At 60.2% G+C, this 18,796-nt stretch overlaps 1 protein-coding gene across 4 annotated transcripts in view; it reads right to left on the bottom strand.

The window, feature by feature from the left end:
* Positions 1-276: 276 nt before the first annotated feature.
* The window catches only part of EEFSEC (eukaryotic elongation factor, selenocysteine-tRNA specific), a gene marked incomplete at its 3' end in the record, with an annotated part of 196,689 nt that continues 178,169 nt past the window's right edge, over positions 277-18,796 (bottom strand). For all 4 annotated transcript variants that reach the window (XM_084248424.1, XM_084248426.1, XM_084248425.1 and 1 more), the window contains one exon: positions 277-467. In XM_084248424.1, coding sequence (XP_084104550.1) covers positions 277-467 — 191 coding nt within the window. The remainder of the gene's footprint in view (positions 468-18,796) is intronic.

Here is an 18,796-nt window from a genome sequence, read left to right as displayed (position 1 = left end):
GACTCTCAGATGGCCACTAGGCGGGCAGCCTGGGACACACTGGTCACCAGCTCTCCAGTGGAGGCCCACCCCTCATTGGACCTGAGGGCTGTCCCCTGGGGGGAGGGTACAAGGGTTGGGGGCACAGACCTTCCTGGTCCCAGCACTGGTGACACTGTCCCCAATACCCTGGGTTCTCACTGGGGCTGAGCTGGGCCCGGGGAGGTCGAGGCACATGTGGTCGGGCATTTGGCACTGAGGCCGGGCAAGGTGGCCCCGGGGAAGGTCACTGGGTGTTCAGGGACACTGGACCATGCGCTTGTGGGTGTCGAAGACGTAGCGCTTGAAAGACAGGCTGAGCGCTACATGCTGCGTGGGCTCCGGCCGCTCGGCGCCGTCTTCCTGCTTGGCCACCTCCCCTCGGCCGGCCCGGCCCCGCTTCTTGAGCGAGGGTGTCAGGATCTTCTTGGACTCAGGGCTGAGGCCCCCTGCAAGGCACAGAGGAGTCTGTCAGTCTCTCCCCAGACTGCCCTGGTAGAGTCCAACCCCCGCCTCCCGGCTCAGGCCACCCTGGGCTGGGCCTCCCTGCAGCGCTCGCTCTCCGTCAAAGGGCCGCATACACTCTGCCGCCTAACTCCGGGCTCCCGCCTCCCCACATCAAGTCCGAACCACTGCTCCCGCTGAGCCCTGGCAGGTGCGCCCTTCCTCTGCTCCAAGCGGCCCCACTGCTGCCCAGAGCGGTCACCCTAAGACGTACACCCCCAAACTTGGCATTCGAGGCTCCCTGGGCTAGGTGTTCTCCAAGAAGCCCTGGAGAGCCGCTCTCCACCCTTCTGGGCCCTGGGGGGAAGCTGACCTCTGCGGCGCACTGGCAGGCGCTCGCCTCTGGGCTCTGGTCAACCAGTGGGACCCCCGGTGGGTCAGAAGATGGGAGAAGAGGCGGTTGGGGTGTTGCTTGGCCCTGACAGCCAGGGAAGGGAGGAGCCCTCAGCTCGACACAGGCCCTCGTCCCTTCCCTCCAGCGAACGGCTGAGCAGGCTGTTTCCAGGGACGCCCCGCACACCTGGCCTGATTACTCTTCCAGCCCAGGGGTGCTGCCGCGCTCTCCCCGCAGCCCTGCTGAACACGTGACTGGGCTCCCCGTCACACCTCAGGGGCTCCGCAGTTCCCTTTGCCTAGAAACCCTCCCCCTCCGCCAACAGACTTCCAGCTCCCCTTAAACCCGAGGCTACAACACCCCTTTCTCCCAGGCTCATCTTCACCAGGAGTCTGCCTGGCGGCAGTGCAGCCTTGGTGTGGGCTACTGGCCGGGCTAGACGCTCAGCTGCCCTGCACCTCCCAACCCTTAGCACAGAAGCTGAGGCTCTAGGCCCCCCTAAGGCTGCGGGAGTGGATGGCCCAGGCCCCAGATCAGCTCTGAGCAGAGCACCTTGGAATGAGCCCCTCACTCAGGGGGCTGTCACCGTGCGGGGCATCCTCTTGGAGCAAGCTAGCAGGGCTGCGGGGAGGCTGAGCGGAGGGGCACCCTGAGACTGGCAAGCTTCATGGCAGCAGCTCCTGGTAAATCTAGGTATGCACCTTCGGATATCCTGCTGAGGGGCAAATGGGGTACAGTCTTGCCAAATGAGGGGTCTGGCAGGCCTCTGAGTACCCCAGAGAGGGCATTTTTCAGAGGTGCGGCAGAGGCCAGAGGACCCAGAGGCTGGGTTCCAGAGTTGGTGGGAAGTTGGGGGGAGGCAAAGGGGACCCCCTGCACATACTGGTGCACCCCATTCTGCACCTGCCAGCACCTGCAGGGTTTTCTCCCTGGCTCGTCCTGCTGGGTGCTCACGTTCTCTCTGAGAAAAGCCGCCTCCGTGAAGCTTTGCTGCTGGCCCCCCTGGCTGCGCGTGTCGACCAGGCAGGTGGGCTGGGCGGCAGGGACACGTGTGCGGGTCCTGCCAGACCAGGCACTCGGTGTGTGCTGCCTGAATCCTGCTCTTTTACAGTTGGGAAAATAGCCCCACGGAGGGCAGCGACTCGCTTGAGGCCCACAGGGAGTGCGGGAGAGGCAGGATTTGAACTCTGGTTCAACCCTCAGGTCCAACTCTGGGTGCACATTCAATGGCAGAGGCAGGTTCCTGGCCATAGCCCACCGCTCTGGCAGAGAGGGGTCACCTTAAGAAGACTCCGGGAAAATGGTTCTGAAGAGTATAGGCTCTAAGAGCCTCCCATGCGGCCCTGCAGCCTCCTGAGGAAGGCCAGCTCAAGGGGCAGCCCTGCCCGCTCCAGGAAGGACTGGGGCGGGCATGGCCTCCCAGGTGAGACTGCCCTTCAGCCCCAAGTCTGCATCCCCTGGGAAGGCTGGGATGCAGCTGATGGAAACGCGGCCAGGAGGCTGCGGGCTGGGGGATCTGTACTAGGGGAGCGGCCCTCCCGTCGGGTCACACTGTCTGATCACAGGATCCACACCCAGTGGGTCTGCACGCCTCTGGGATGGGGTGCGGGCGTGCGACTGGCCCTGGGCCAGCCCCCACAAGCAAGTGCCAGGTCTGCAGGTATCTGACTCCCCGAATCGGAGTCCCGGCTTTCCTTCTGCAAACAGAGAAGGTGGCTGGCACCAGACCCTGACAAATGGCACGGGCAGCCTGTCTCCCTCTGGTGCCAGGAGGTCTGAGGGCTAAAGAGGCTTGGGGCTCCCCGGCGTCTGCGCCAGCCGGGGGAGACAGGCGTGGCCCAATCAGCGGCCCATCTCGGCCGCGATGGCTCTCGTTACACTGCGTGCATGCCTGACACCGCCCAAGGCAGCAGAGCTGGAAAATCTATCTGGCATGGGCGAAGACGCAGCCACCCGACGCTCTCCTGCGAGGGTCAGGCTCGCCTTCCTCTGCCCCACTACGGGGTGGCCTGGACACGACACCCAGGAAGCTGACCTATGGAGACCCAGCCCCAGGGGCTGCCGGGCCGTTGGCATTCATGGCACATGTCACCGGGAATCACTTTGTTTCGCAGTGGCCAAAAGGCAAATGGAGGGAAGTGAAGGGCAGGTAAGGGTGTCGCAGCTGCCCCCTACCCCAGCCAGACTAGGGCCCAGGGCTGGCCACACCGAGTGTCTCCCCGCCTGCCCTGCTCTATCACTTGAAAACACTCACAGAAGCTCCAGGGCTGGGAGACAAATGGTGGCGAACACACACTGGGGTCCAGCCCCACAGTTTTCTAGTCTGAATGGGGGGAGACAGTAAACAAGCAACAAGACGAAGCAGACAGCGTGTCACGGGAAGGGGTGCGAGGGCAGGTTTCCTGGGGAAGAGCTTGGGAATGAGGCAGAAGGCCTTGTCCGCCGGGCCGAGATCCCAAGCAAGGGCCTGCAGAAAGGGAGCCTGCGTGCCAAGTCCTGGGTGGGCTGAGCATGATGCCTGAGGACGGGGGGAGGGGTGTGGGCAAATCCTGTGGGCTACAGGACTGGGCACCTCGTGTACCCAACTCTGCAGGAGACCAAACCAGGGAGGGTCCCAGAGACCTTTGGAAGGCAGGTGCCAAACTGAGGGCCACTGCCCACCAGGGGTTCCTGAGCATTTCCTGCAGGTGCTGGGGTCACTGAGGCATGACAGAGGCTCCCCGCCCCCCACGTCTCTGCACTCTCCCCGTGACTCCACCGCTCCAATGTTAGCCTCTACCTTCCCCTTTCTTGGAAGGTCTGTCCCAGTGTTAGGGGGAACAGGATGTCCTAAAGCTAATTCCATACAGGCTTTGTGGACTCCACCCCCACCCCAGGCCAAAGCCAAAGACACTGGGAACTCCAAATCCCATCATCACCAAAGGAAGGTGGCTGGGACCTGAGGGTGGGGTTAAGCAGCCAGGTGGGTATAAAGCCAGACATGTGGGCTTTGGAGGGTTCCCCCATTTTGGCTCCCCACCAGCTCGCAGCATCCGGCCAGCTCTGAGAGTGCCTTTGGGTTTCCAGGTCGTCGGATCGGGTAGGACGCATTAAAGACTTTATTTCCCTATTTTCTCCCTGAGTTGTACATTTTCCTTATTTCCTTTTCCCTTGTCAATAAACCTTCTACGAACCTTCTGTGTGCACCTGTAGTGGAGTATTCATAAGTCCCTTGTAAGCGCGGGGGTGAGGACCCACAGCCAGGCAACCCGTTCCATATTGGGGCTGCCCTATAACACCAGCAGTTCTGAAGGCTCCCAGCTTCAACCCCTTGAATCACTGTGCAAACGTCACCCCAGTGAGGTTTCCTGATCACTGTCACTCCCTGCACCCCATCTCCTCCAACCCCACTCTATTTTTCACAATAACCTTGATCACCTTCTAATATACCTGGTGTTTCCTCGTTGGATGTTTCGTGTGTCCCTGCTAAAGTACATGTGCCACCACGCAGGAATCCCTGTCTAGTCACTGCTATAAGCTCACCGCCTAGAAGAGTCCCCGGCTTGCAGCGGGTGCTCGAAGAACACTGCTGAAGGAATAGTGCTGCACGAGGCCTTGCTGGGTAAGCACTGGCTGGTCAGCTTCCCGCGTGGGTACAGGTGGACAGAGCAGCCCTCTTCCAGAAAAATTCAGTCTGAACAAGCAACCTGAGACTTGGGCACAAAGATGTTGCCCCTCACCCCGTGGAGGTGCTTACTGCTCACAAGGCCGTGTAGAAGGCAGAGGCCTAGGAGAGTAACTGGCCCAAGGTCACACAGCTCTGGGCACAAAGAAGAGGTGCACTGGGGACAGTCATGTGGCTCTGAGACCAGGCGGGGCCATCAGGACGGACCAGCACAGGCACGTGCCTGTTGTGGCGCAACGTTCTAGGAGACAGAAAGTGATACCAAGAAGAGTTTAAAATGACACAGAGACAGATTTTGTTGACAGGAGTCAACATTTTCTGAATGAAAAGACTGGAAGGCCAGCTGTGAGGTGTCAGGGCTGGCTGTGAGGCATCAGGGGTCTGGAGTATGGTTACAAGCATACTTTCTCCTCCCTTCTGCTTTTCTGAATTTCCCAAGGTTTCTCCTGTGACTCCAAGTTACTCACAAGAGTCTACCACAGGCCCACTGGCATGGCCTCCTGAAGCTGTTGGAGCTGGCTGGAGTTGTTTGGAACTGGTTGGTGCTGGCTGGATCTGCTTGGATCCAGCTGGAGCCAGATAGAGCAGGTTAGAGATGTTCAGAGCTGGTTAAAGCCAGTTTGATCTGATTTGATCCAGTTAGAGCAGGGTGGAGAGTACTAAGTTAGGTTAGCGCTGGTTGGAGTTGTTTGCATCTGTTTAGACCTGGTTAGGTCTGGTTGGATCTGAGGAATCCAGTAAAGTCACTTGGAGCCAGATGGGTCTGGAGCCAGTATGAGCCAGCTGGATCTGGTTCAAGCCTTCTGGAGCCAGATAGAGCAGGTTAGAGCTAATAAGAGCAGGTTAGAGAGGATTAGGTTAGGTTAGAGCTGGTTGGATCTTGTTGGATCCAGTTCAAGTCAGTTGGATCCTGTTGGACCCAGTTCAATCCAGTTAGAGCAGACTAGAGCACACTGGAACCATCTAGATCTGACTTGATCCAGTTCCAGCTGTCTCAAGCTATTTGGATACTATTGGAGCTGGTTGGATCTGCCTCAAGTTGGCTGTTGCTGGTTGGAGTCAGCTGGAACTGGCTGGAGTCACCTGAAGCTGGATGGATCTGGCTCGAGCTGGTTGGAGCCACATGGATCCAGTTTGAGATGGTTGGAACTGGCTTGATCTGGTTCCATCTGATTAGAGCAGGTTATAGCAGGCTAGGACAGAGCAGGATCGAGCCTACTAGAGTAGATGAGAATGCACTAGAGCATGTTGGAGTTGGCTAGGGCTGCTTGGATCGGGTTGGATTTGGTTCAAACTGGTTGGATCCCGTTACAGCTGGTTCAAGGAGCTTGGAGCTGGATGGATCTGGTTGTAGCCAGTTTGAGTCAATTCAAGCTGGCTGGATCTGGTTCAAGTGTGTTGGAGCCATTTTGTTCTGGTTTGAGCCGGCTGGAGCTGGTTGGATCTGTCTCAAGTCAGTTGGAGCCAGTTAGAATGCCTTGGAACCTGTTGAATATGGCTTGAGCCAGCTGGACTTGATCGAACTCCCCTGCACCCAGGCTGGAGCCCAGACAAGGCGCTACACTGCCCTTTCCATGCAGCCTGATTGAATGCATGGGCACAAGGGTGGGGAGGGGAGATCCCTGTCACCAAGTCCTGCCTCCACAACCTGGTCAAGGCCCTCAGTGGTGCCATGGGCCAGGAAGCTCACTACGGTCTCCAGGTTAATGGTACCATCTCCTCCACTCTCAGGCTCTGACCGTGAGGAGGGCTTAGCAGAATGTCGGGAGCAGCAGGTGCCCATGGCTGCTCTACATGCTGCAAGTCCATGGTTTCTGACGAACAGGTTGTATCCGGAGCAGCAAATGGGAGTATAGGGTTAGGAATTCGTCCTTGCAACCTTCCACGGGCCCAGCCCCTGTGCACCATCCTTGCCACCCTGCCCTGGCACTGAAGCCTCTGGAAGCTCCCCTGAGGTCTGCAGTGCTGGCCTCCCCCTGGTACCACCAACAGCATATTCTGTCCTCCTGTGTGGCATGAGGCCCTGACTCATCCAGCTTGTGCCTCACCTCTGCTCACCCCCACCTGTATCACACACTGTGCACAACATGCTCTAGTGTGTTCTCTCCTACTCTAGTAGGCTCGATCCTGCTCTGCCCTAGCCCGCTATAACCTGCTCTAACCAGATGGAACCAGATCAAGCCAGCTCCAACCATCCCTCCAAAAGGGCCTCCCTTTGTCAGCATGGCTCTTCCCGTCCTTTCTGCTAACTCCTGCTCAGCTGCCATCCCTGTGGGAAGGCTTCCCCTTCCCTGTCCAGGCCCAGTGGAATTCCAACTGGAACCCAACTTAGATTAGCCTGAGTTTTGTATCATTGCGTTATGCGTCTGTCCCCTGAGTGAGAGCGGCTGGCCTTTGCAGTGCTGGCACAGGCTCTGGCATGGGGTGCAGGGCCTCGTGCAGGGCACAGGATGGGATGCTGGATGGAACAGAACGAGTAGGTTGTGCAGGCAGCAGGAGAAGAAAATAGGCCCCACCGGACATGCCTCTAGGACTAGGGAACGCCTGACTGCACTGGTGGCCCGGGGAGGGCCCCCGCCCAGAAGCAGGCCAGCCACCCTGGCCCAGAGCAGTCTAGCTCCCTGGCAGGGCGGGTGTGAGGGCTGCATGTGTGAAGTTCACATGGTGGCCACTACTCCAGGCCTCAGCAGACAAACCCTGCTCCTCCCCACACCTCAGGATTCTTGGTGTCCAGGCCCGGGATGCAGTGGGGGTGAGCACCATGACCCTGGGGGTGACGCTGCTACCCGTGGTGTTCCTTGGGGACACTCTCCCAGGGCCGGGCTGGCCTTTCTCACTGAGCGCCAGCTCCACACAAAGGCACAATGGGCTGGAGGCCGCTGGGTCTTGGCTGGGCTCGGGTAATCAGGGAAGAATGCGGGAAACACAACTGTTTCCCAAGCCCTGGCCGCGGGTGCCGCCCTGACATGGTCATCAAAGGCCGGCAAATTGCCTCCAATTGCTGGCGTCGCTTTCATGTTGGGGGCCAGACTGGAAGAGGGGCCTCCACGCTGGTGGGCGGCTGGCACCCCCCCAGTGGGAACCGAACCCTTGCAAACAGCTTGGGGTCATTGGCCCCCTTGGTGGCCCCACGGGGCTGGAGTCAACTGCAGCCCCTCCAGCACTTCCCCCTCCTGGAACAAGCGGCTCCGGAGAGTCAAACTGACAGGGCAGAACAAGATCCTGGGCAAGGGGCGTGGGTCCCTTTTGGGGTCAGCATCCTGGTGAAGACGGATGGGCTGGGGAGCTCAGAGGGACAAGCCTGGCAGCTGGGCCAGGCCCTGCAGGGGTGGCTGGGGCTGGCTGGTGAGCGAGGCCCTTGAATGCAGCCAGGCCCAGTCTGTACCGGATGCTTGGCCAGTGAGCAGGAGGGGCTGCCCAGAGGAGCGGTCCTTCCTTGGCCTGGAGCTTAGGGGTTGAGCCTCTCACACAGAATGGCTCATGGCTACGGGGTGGGCTTCAGTATCAGATGTCACCGCCAGCCCATGTAAGTCACCAGGGTCCCAGGAGGGGTGTGCAGGGCGGTGCCCAAGGAGACCTGCGCCTGGCCAACATGGCAGCCTGTGCAGGAAGATGTGGCCAGGCTGGAGGTGGCCCTAACGGGCGGGGCCCGGTCTACCCTGCAGTAGTGGGCTTGCAGGGTGGGCCCCTATGAGCTTAGCTTGAGATGCCCAGAGGCCAGAGAGGTACCGGGACGGCCTAGTGGGTCAGGGAGAGGTCGCTTGGTCAAGAGCAGCCGGGACATCAGTCGGCTCCCTTCCCGCTGAGGCCTCTGAACTCATCTTTGAGGGGGACAGACACTTGGGAGTCCTCCCAACATGTCTTTGTGCGGCCTGGTTTTCCGCTCATCCTGGGAGTGGAGCCTCTAGCAGGGCTGGCTGTTTCCAGGGGGTGAGAGGCTGACTGTTTCCCTCCTTTCTCGCCTGCTATGGATCCCGGATGTAAACAAAGATGCAATTTGCTTTAAAAAGATAAGGTGATTAAGTTTTTATCAGACGTGTACTCCGCTGTCCCTGCCACAAAGGGAATTAGGGGGAGGCGGTGGCAGAGCGGGGCCTTTAAGGGAACGGCGCTCTTTCTGAGGTTCTCGAGCGCACACTCCACGCTCCGCGCAGCCCCTTTGATTGGGTGGGGGTGGAGGCAAGCGGCGCCTGCACCCCCATTTTGATGTCTTAATGTTGCTTAATTCCTCTTTTAATTTATATTAAGCTTCTTAGCAGCAATGATGAATTCTTCAAAAACAAAAAAGGGCCCTTTGCAGAAATCTTTCCCACACCATGTAAATTGAAATTATAATGTAGCCAAGGCTTTGGAGATTGGGATGCATAGGGAGGGAAAAACTGCATTAATTGGAAGGGAGGGTTTTAAGACAAAAAACAAAACCATTCTGAAATAGTTAGGAAATGACTTGGCCTCGAGAATCAGACGGAGACTCAATTATTATGAGGAAGAAAGTTTGCGGGCATATAGTTCTCGGGTGTTTTGGGCACTAGCTGCCTCCTGGAGGGGCAGCTGGCACAGCTGGCGAGGACTCTGTCCTCTCCTCCTGGGGGCGGCCTAGGGCCGGTATGACACCCCCTGGGGTGTGGGCCTCCCCCCCCCCCCACACACAGGTGGCTGTGGAGAGGAGTCACGAGGTGGGTGGTGGGAAAGGGAGGGGTGTGCAGCGCCTGCCCAGGGCCATCCCAGTGAGCAGCCCCTGCCCGAGGGTACACGCCGGAGCTGGATGGTGCCTGGCACTCCCCGGTCCTCGCATGGTGGGTTCCTGCAGTTCCTGGCACTGGGGCTGCAGGTACTGGCCTCCTGGCATGAGCTGTCAGGTTGCTCTCCCACCAGTTTCCTCTTCTGATTTGACCTTGGATCTGTTGCTAAAGATCCTTCTAGAACAAAACTTGACCTTTTCTCCCAGCTCAGAAAACTTCAGCCAGTCCCCAGGCAGGGACCCAAATTCCTCTATCAGCCCCTCACCAACTGTTTCCCGCAGCCCCTGGGCTTTTTCACACGTATCACTCATTCCTGCTCAGAGCCCACCCTTCACCCCTGCACAGGCCTCCACCCTTCAGAAGGTACCACAGAGAGAGCCCAGCAGGCAGGGGCAGGTGTGTGGTGCCAGCGGCTGAGCTCTGAGCCGAGCGGGAGCTGCGTGTGCCTGCCGCGCTGCCGCCGTGTCCTCCGTGGGGAGAAAGGCATGTGGGGCTCTGCCTCCAGGAGGCCACACAGTTCCTGAACTCTCCCCGCCTGGCCCCTCCTCAGAAAGCTACGCTCCCCCTCCTGCAGGTGCCCTCCAGCATGGACAGCCCCCGGGGGGAGGGGCACCGTGGCCCCAGGGAGACTGTCCCCACCACTGAGGGAGCTGAATTTTAATACTCCAAACACTCACTCCCTAAATATGTACACTCTTTAACAGCAGTTAATCTTCAATTAAAATACCTAGAGCAGAAACTAAGATAACTGGTTTAAAAGGTAGAGCTTATTGACAATAAAAGTCTCCTTCATATTGCTTTTCTTTAAAAAAAATTCCACATATTAAAAATGTCATTTTTATGACTTGGGAAAAAAAAAAAACCTCATCCAGAATAATGAAGGCGAACAAAGGCCTGGGAGCAGTCATCTCCCGGGGTCCATATGTGGCCTCCTGATTACTGTATCAGTCCCGCCGCCGGGGCGCGGGAGGCGGGCGCCGCTGCCGGCTGTCCTCGCGGCCCACAGCGCGGGCGGGTGGCGAGCTCCGGTGGTCCCCGTCCTCGCTCTTGACTTGACAGCCGCAGGCTCCGGTGGCCGATTCCCTCCCTGCGAAGGCTGCGGCCAGGCGGGCGCAGCGCTGTCCACCCTTCCACACCCGCGCAGCCCAGCAGAGGCAGGACCAGGCGTGGGGGCAGGTTCGCACGCCCATGGGGCTGGCCCACCCAGACTGTGTGCCCGCACCCCTCACCCCACCCCACCCCAGCATGCTCTGCGATGGGCTGCCCTGGCGCGTGCTCCTCCAGCGTCTGCCATGTGTGTCGGGCACCAGTTCTGGGCTGGCTCCCTCCCCTTGGCCCTCATGCCCCGGGAATTTGGTCCCTGATTCACAGGCGCCCCTAAGTGGCATCACCTCAGTCTCACACCCTGGCCCTTCTCCCCTGCACTTTGCACCAGCTACCAGCTCTGGCAGGCAGAGCAGGGATGGTGCTCCCTCCGGGTCAGTGCTGCCCTGCACAGCTCTGATGGACTGGGGTACACCCTCGCCCACTGGTGCAGGCCCTTTTTCCTCTTTCCTCCTTTCTGGGGAGAATGCAGGCCTCAGGCCAGAGCATCTCCACCCAAAGGTCCCTCTGCCCGCAGGAGCCTGGGCTCCAGGGGGTCCGGGAGGGCTAGTCCAGTTGGGAGGGGGCTGGTGTGCAAGGTGTCTCTGTGCCAGGGAGAACAAGGGGGGCTTCTATCTGGGAACTGCAGCCAGAACACCAAAGCACAGCTGTCATCACACCCCTTTCCCAGGCCTGGCCCCACACCAAGGCCAGTCACAGGGAGGTCATTGGGTCAGGAGTTCCAGGCTCTGCTGGGCACTTGGGGGATGTCCAGCTTGCCCTAATGGCCACTGCCCGGCCAATCCCCAGAACTGTGGGTTCTGGCAGGATGAGCCAAGGCCCCAGGCTTCCCCACTGTGGCAGCGGGAAGCCCTATCTCCTGGGGCAGGCCCCTGGGAGATGACAGCCCCGCCCTCATCCCAGAGCACATGCCCAGGAGGCCTGCTCTGTGCCTGTAGAAGGCAAGTCGGCTGAGAGGGAGAGTGACCTGCCTAGGCTAGGACATGGCAGCTGGGCTTTGAACCAGGGAGCTGGGCTCCAGAATATCCCTCTGCAGCCATCTGCTCGCTCACTGCCTACACAGATTTCCTCTTCCCAACTCCCTCCATGCCAGCACAGAAACCATTAGGGTCTTCTCAAGTCCAGGCCTGGGGTCCTCCAGGGCAACCTAGCTCAGAGCTGACAGAGGCTGCTCTGCAGGCCGGGCACTGGGCAGCGAGGGTGGTCCACCGTCTTAGCAGCCCACAGCTGTGGTCACACTGCCCTTCACTTCGGCAGGGCATCGAGCCCATAGTGTGGGCAGGCCTCAGCATGAGCGCCTCTAGGCCAGCTTGACTCTTCCCCTCGAAGCCTCCCTGACTCCCCCTGCCCAGGCCAAAGTGACCTCTCCGGGGGCTCCTGCTGGGAATGGCACTGCCTTGGGCACTGCAGGGAGCACGCAGAGCCCCTGCTCCCTTGCTGCCTATTGGTTCATCCATTCACCACCAGCTCGGGTGCTGGGCACAGGCTGACCCAGGCACCCCTGCTGGGCCAGCTCTCCTGTCCAGGGGAGCTGCCAGCATGGTTTGGAAACCCGAGCCACACAAGTCATATGCGCAAATGAACCAGAGAGTTCCTGACAGGGCTGAGAACCAGAACCAAATTTTAGGATGTGCAATGAGGGGTTCCAGGGACTGCAGAGAACTGGGAGCTTGGGCGGGGGAGGCTTTCAAAGAATGTCTGCTCTCTTAACGGACTCCTTCCAAGCCCGTTTTCCCACGACACCTGACCCCGGCCAGCCAGAGGGCACCGGCACCAATTATGGTGACATCCTCCCCACCAACCCCAGGCTGGTTCCCTCCTGCCAGCAGGCCCAGATCCAGCATCTCCAGGTAGGCACTCTGGGGGTCGTCCAGGGTCATAACTTGGGGCAGAAAACGATTCCATTTCATGAGCCCAGAAGCAGCCAGGATTTTTGGAGATCACGGGCTCTCAGAGCTTGCCCAAGTCACGCAGTCTGTTCATTGATCAAGGGTATTTACTGAGTGTCCACTTTGTGCCAGGCCCTGCCCTGGATGCTGAGGTGCAGACTCAGCCCTGGAAGGGCTCACATGCAGGGAGATGGGCACTCTAGCTCATGAAGACACTGGTGTTATTGACAGTGGCAGGGGCACACAGCAGGCAGGGAGCTTTGCTACTCTGCAGATGTGGCCAGGGAAGGCCCCGCTGGTAAGATGGCACCTGCACAGAGGGGCAGGATGGCATGGGGGGAGGAGCATTCCATGTGTGCGTGCCTACGTGCTCATTGCACGCCTGCAGGATGGAGCATGTGGGCTCCTGGAAGATGCAGAGCGGGGGTGGGCCTGCACCTGTTGGCAGAGCCCCTCTGGCAGCTGAGAGGCACCAGGGAAGGTGCGGGGGCAAGGAAGGTGAGAGAAGGGTGCACAGGTTTTCAGTCCACCCTTGGGTGCCTGCCGTCTTCCAGAAGTCATAAACCAGGACCGCCCCCGCAAATTCTGAGCCTCAATGAGGTAATGTTCTCACTAGGGTCTTAACCGGACAGTTGTCCAAGGTTACTCTTTCTTCTCAAAGCTAAACCCCCTACCTCCCCAAATACAGCAATAGCAAGGAAAAGATTTGAGTGACCAGTTGTAGTCTGCACTACAACTGTTACCCTGCGCCCTCCTGCCCCCGATCATCTATAGATGCCCCCCCCCCCTCAACCCAGGGGTCAAGTCAAAACCGTTGGGCTCACACAGAGGCTGTAGGACCCCAAGGCAGGGGCAGTTTTCCACATGTGCCTCGCCCTCCCCCCAGCGGCCTGGCCTTCACTGGGGCTGTTCTTGGGCCCCTTCCCACACCCCTCTCTCCTACAATACCTGGGCACTGCCACCCGCCCTCCAGAACAGATGTTTGCTGAACGAAGCCAGTGGAGGAACAGTCCAGACTTAGAAGCAGCACAGCCACACCCTTGAAGCCAGAGAGGCCACTCAGCTCTCTTGCGGGGCATCGGTTCAGACCCTTCTTAGTCCCACACTTTTGTCTTGGTCACGACCCTGAATTGTCAAGAGAGTGAACGATGGAGACAGGAAGCGCGAGATGTGGGTGACTATGATGACACGAGGAAATGTGGGGGAGGAAGTTGGCACAGACCCCTTCCAAACAGCTTCCCTGCCTCTAGGACCAAAACCCGAATGCCAGCAACTTGCTGTGCCCACCAACCCAGCACCGCCCTCCACCCCCACCCGTCGACGCCCAGCCTGGCTGCTTGCGCGCGGCCTGTCAGCATGGGAGAGTCGGGCTGGAGGCACGCGGCCAAGAGTGATGGCCCCAGACGGGCAGGTCACCTCCACTCTCTCATCTGTGAAATGGGCACGATCCCCATCCCAAACGGCCCCCATCTCCAATGGTCTTCGGGAAGATTCACGCGTAGAGGGGCACGGCATGTAGGTGCCGCCCAGTGCTGGCCTCTTCCCGTCTCTGGGGTCAGCTCCCCGGCGGGGCTCCCCACTCAGGACCCTGTAGAGCACATTGCAGTGACCCACCCCCACCTGCCATGTGGCGAGCCGCCGAGACACCAGCGGCTGTCACTGCTGCCCAGGTGGGCAGCGGCTCCTGCTGGGGCTCTCCAGCTCACAGCTCAGGGTGCTGCCTGCAGGCCCAGGGCAAGCGGCTGCGGATTCTGAGGTGTGATGTAGCCCAGATGCACTCCAGGCTCCAGGGTGGCATTTGGGGCCTGCCTCCCCCACGTCTGGGGGCTGTGGCCTGGAGCCAAGGCTCAGGTTGTACCACGTCACACAGTCAGCAGGAGGTGGGGCTCTGGGGTTCATCCAGCGCGCCCCTCTCCTGAGGTCAAGCATGCCACGCTCCCTCTCAGGGCGGGCCCGTGAAATCACTGTGTCGAATGAAAACCAAAGCCGTCCTCATCTTCCCGTAACTAGACTGTATTTAAAAGCAGGGCCTCCTGCGCCCAGGCGGCCAACCCCTTCTAGCAGCGGGTGGGTTCCCGTGCCCAGGGCAGTCCTCCCTGGGAGGATGCTTTGCCAATGACCGCCGTGGCTCCGGATGGCCATGAGAGCTGGGCGGAGGCCTCCTCTGGCAACTGAGGCTGAACAGAATATCTGTGTCCCAAACAGCTGGAAAGGTGTGGGGGAGACCAGATGGTGACTAGCGCATGGGGGTCTGTGGCCCTGCCGAGCCCCTGCCTACCCCATCAGAGCGCCTGTCCGAGTGGACACAAGGCCTCAGGTGGGAGTCCCACCTCAGGTGGCACCAGGCCCCTGGCCGCTCCAGGCCCTGTGCTCCTGTAGAGGGGCTGCCAACAACCCTCAACTGCAGCTCCTCTTCCTCGGCCGCCTCTCCGGCCTCTCCCCCGGGGCCTCTGACTGGTCAGTAGACACAGGCGAGCTCAGCACTCCAATTCCTGCTGGCTCCCCCTGCCTGGGAGGCCTGTCCAGCCTCTTTCCAGCGGATGTCCCTCTTCTGGTCCCCTGGGCTGGGATGAGTCCTGCTGTGGGACAGGCTCTAGGCTCCTGGCACCCCACGTGGAAGAGAGGGTGCGGTCAGCCCTGCTAAGCTCCAATGCAGGACTCCAGAGAGGAGGCGACAGGTGGGCCGGGACAGTGGCACAGCACAGCAGCAGCCTGGAGAAACCTCAGTCTTGAATCAGAAGAGCAAACTCTCTCCCTGGACACCTTCTAGAATGGGTTTCTTTCAGACCACGTGCCGAAGCGCAAGGGCACCTGGGAACAGCTGCAGGGTCACTGAGAGACCGCGTTGGGTGAGAACACAGAAGCCATCGAAAGGGCAGTTTCAGAGCGCTGACCACAGGCCAGGTCCTCTGCGGGCTGCCGAGGGCCAGTGACCATCCGGTCACAAGTGGCTTCCAGAAGCTTGCAGGCAAAGGAGATGGAGGGAAGGCGGTTCCAGGAGGGCGTCAGGGCAGGCCCTGGAGGACCGGCTGACGGCAGGGGAGGAGGTATTGAGGGTTGGGGAACGCGAGCAAGGTGGTGGAGGGCCAGCCTCTGTGTGGCTCTCTGGCCAAGGACAGTGACCCGATCACATAGAAAAATGACACAGAAGCTGTGGTTGGGAGCCTGGGAAGAAAACACCATTCAGAGAAAGGATTTCCTTTCTGAAAGTGGGCTTGAGAGGACTCCAGAGCCACAGCACCTGATGGTTTAGCAGGAGGACTTGGTGGGCAGGCAGGGCCATGGTGGGCCCTGCACAGCACGGACTGGAGGCTGGAGGGGCGTTGGCAGGCAGCCAGTGCCAGGCCTCAGGGTTCCTGGCCTGCTGCTCCTCCCTGGTCTCCTCTCTCGATCCACTGCACACCCTCGGGCTGAGCCCGCCTTCCTGGCCCTCCCCTTGGGATCAGTTCCGGGCTCCAGGACCAGAGGGCCCCAGGGGCCTACTGCTAGCTGCATTCAGCTCCTGGCACCCACCGCAAGCCCACGTGTCCCCCGGTATCCCCTGCTGGCCCGCTATGACTGCTCTTCTGGGTACCAGTCTGCATTTCCGCTTCCTCCCTAGGGCGTGGGTTCCTTGAGGGGTGGGACTGTAGGTGCTGATTTCTCCACGCCCGGTGGAGCCCAGACCTGGGAAATGTCCAGGGTGGGCTCCTGTCCACATACCACAGAGCCTCCTGCCTCCCAGGCCCACCTCACACCCGCTGCCCTCTCAAGACGCCAGGCCTCACACTGACTCGAGCCTCCAGGGGTTTATGTGCAACCTCCTCATGCCCAGATGGCTGCTCCCCAAACTTCACCAGGAAAGGTCAGTAGAGACCACCCCTTCTAGGCAGTCCTCTGTGGGACTTGGGGAGCGGGGAAAGGCATGCCAGGCGGGGCCTGATGAGCCAAGAGCAGAAGAGGAGAGTGCCAAGAGTCCACTGGGAGGTCACTTGCAGCTGGACCCTGTGCCAGCTCTTCGTGACGCCAGAGGCTCCACAGCCACACCCGAGAAGTGGGGTCGGCGGTCCCCACCGTGTGGGCAGCAGGGAGGGTAAAGGGGCCGGGAGTGCCGGGCCACAGGCTCACGCCCCTCCTCTCAGCCATGGGAGGCCGCTGTCAAGGACACCGGTGGTGCTGCCAGCCCCTCAGGCCCTGACCACAGCCTGACGTCAGACAGAGAGACTCAGAGCTGCGCTACTGTCCCATTCTGGAGGTGAGCTGGGGAGAAGCCAGCGCCGTCTCGAACTCGGGCTGGCACCTGGTTTCCCCAGCTGGGAGAGACGCAGCCACACGTCCTGCCACACAGCACCTTCACTCCAGTCACTTTGAAGAGAAGTTTTTTGGTAAGGAATAGCTGGGGCAGTGGGAACCGCCAGGACACCGGACATCTTTATCCCAGGACACACAGGCGTGCGCGCACACGCGCACGTGTGTGAGTGTGTGCGTGTGTGTGTGCGCGGTGGGGGAGGGGGTCGAGCCACTGCCTCTCTCCTAAGGGGAACCAGACCCTGAGCCAGCCCAGTGGCCCTGGGCCCTCGCTAGGCCCACTGTTGGGAAGAAGACAGGGCATCCCGGGCCAGACTTTGTTCCCCAGGCCTGACTCCCTCACCCTCGCTGTGACGTTCACGGAGACAGAGTGGCTGACGCTCCAGCGTGGGCTGTGCCACAGCTGGGAGGGTGGGTCCAGACCTCGAAGGAGCTCTCACTGGGTCGGGTGCCAGCCGGCTTCACTGCTCACAGCCCTGCAAAGCTCATGCTCACTGAATCAGTATGGGGCCACCTGTCATGGCAAAGTCTCTCCTCCCCCACTCAGGGGGCAGCTAGTTGCTTGCAGGGGGACCCTGAGGAGGGCAGCGAGCCGGGGGCGCAGTCATCAGTGGGGATGTGCGCAGTGTGGACAGAGTACCTGCTTTTCACAAGAACAGGCAATCGGACTCCTCCGTACCCCTCCTTTCCCTGGTCTCGTCTTTGCCTGCCACTGAAGGCCCCAAGTTCCTCTTCATCCGTCAAAACCCTTGGGTGACCCACTTAGGATTTCCCAAATGCCTCCTCAGGGATTCTATCACGCACTAAACACGTCTTTCAATCAGCGCATCACTTCAGTTAGAAAACGTGATATGTGGGCCTCCCCTGGCAGCGCAGGTGGTTGAGCGCAGCGCTGTGGAGCTGTCCTCAGACTCTGCAGCGTGGGTTCAGTCCCGGCAAGCCAGCCGGCGAGGGTCCCACATGGCAGGGCAGACCTCTCCTGTCTCGCCCGCTGCTCCCCTCAGCAGTGTATTTCGTCAGTCTGCCTGTTCTGTTCCCCACTCTGTCTCTGGAGAATCCTCTCACCGCCCCCCCCGCCCCTCCGTGCATCTGGCCTGTGCCCCAGTTCTTGTAAAAAAATAAATAAATCTTAAAAAAAAAAGGAAAGAAAACCTGATATGCCCCTCCCCCGCCATGTGCAAACTCAGTATACAGTCACCCGACATGTCACCAGGGAGGGTCTCTCTAGTTAGGGGAGGACTGTGCACCCCCTGGGATCCTCTTGGATGCCCTGGAGGGTGTGAGCAGCAGCTCGGGGAGCCCTGCCCAAAGCGTCTCTGGCCACGCCTTCCTGGCCTGTCAGGACCATCTCCCCAGGCAGGGTACGGAGCAGGGTGCTGGGCTTGAGGGCAGCCTCAGGGCCCAAGTGTGAGCCGCATGTGCTCTCTGATTTGGCTGGTTCCCCTGCTCCAGCCTCTGGGGGTGGGGGTGGGGGGGCACCACAGCTGCCTCAGGCCCTGCACCCTCCCCTCTGTCCCAGCAACTGGTAATGTCCACACAGTGCTGGGGGGATGTGGGCTGGGGCCACTGCCTGACAGCACTGCTGTGAGGCCACATTCATCAGCAATGGCACCCAGGCTGGGTCCTGAATGTCTCCCTCGCCCCGGCATCTACTCAGTCACTTTTCTGGTCTGGTCTGCTTCGGCCCTTCCCTCCTGGGCCAGTCCATCCTTCTGGAGCCAGAGTGCCCCAATCACCTCTGACCCTGCCTCTCACAGAGCAGCCCGTGAGCTCTTCTCAACTGAGCCTGATGGACCCACCACCCCTCTGGGGGGGCCTCGACCCCTTCAGGTATTAGAGTATCTGACTCCCCCATCCAGTGCCCCGCCCCCCCACCCCCCAGCCAAGCAGAGTCACCTTGGCGCCACCTCCTCCCCGAGCCCTCCTGGCAGGCCTGGCCGCTGCTTCTCCCTGCGCCGGGGACAGAGGTGCCGGGCTCTCCAGGCTCACGGTTTTCGCCAGGGACACAAGAGAAAAACACTGCTCTGGGGCAGGACCAGACCCCACGGTACTCCTGAGCTATTTGAATTACTCATTTGCCTTCAAAATCAGGGCACGTGGCATAATTCTGAGTTTCTAGCTTGTCTTGACAGGCCAGAGGACCTATCTCCACATTCCCCCGCCCCAGCGGGCGGAGAGGCCCTGCTGCTGTCACTGTCAGGCCCCGCCCACCTCCATCACCTTTACTGAACACAGAGGCCCCCCCCCATTCCTG

This window comes from Talpa europaea (genome assembly GCF_964194135.1).
Source record: "Talpa europaea genome assembly, chromosome: 11".
NCBI lineage: Eukaryota > Metazoa > Chordata > Mammalia > Eulipotyphla > Talpidae > Talpa > Talpa europaea.
Note: the sequence above shows the minus strand (reverse complement) of the source record. Positions and strands in the feature narration are given on the sequence as shown.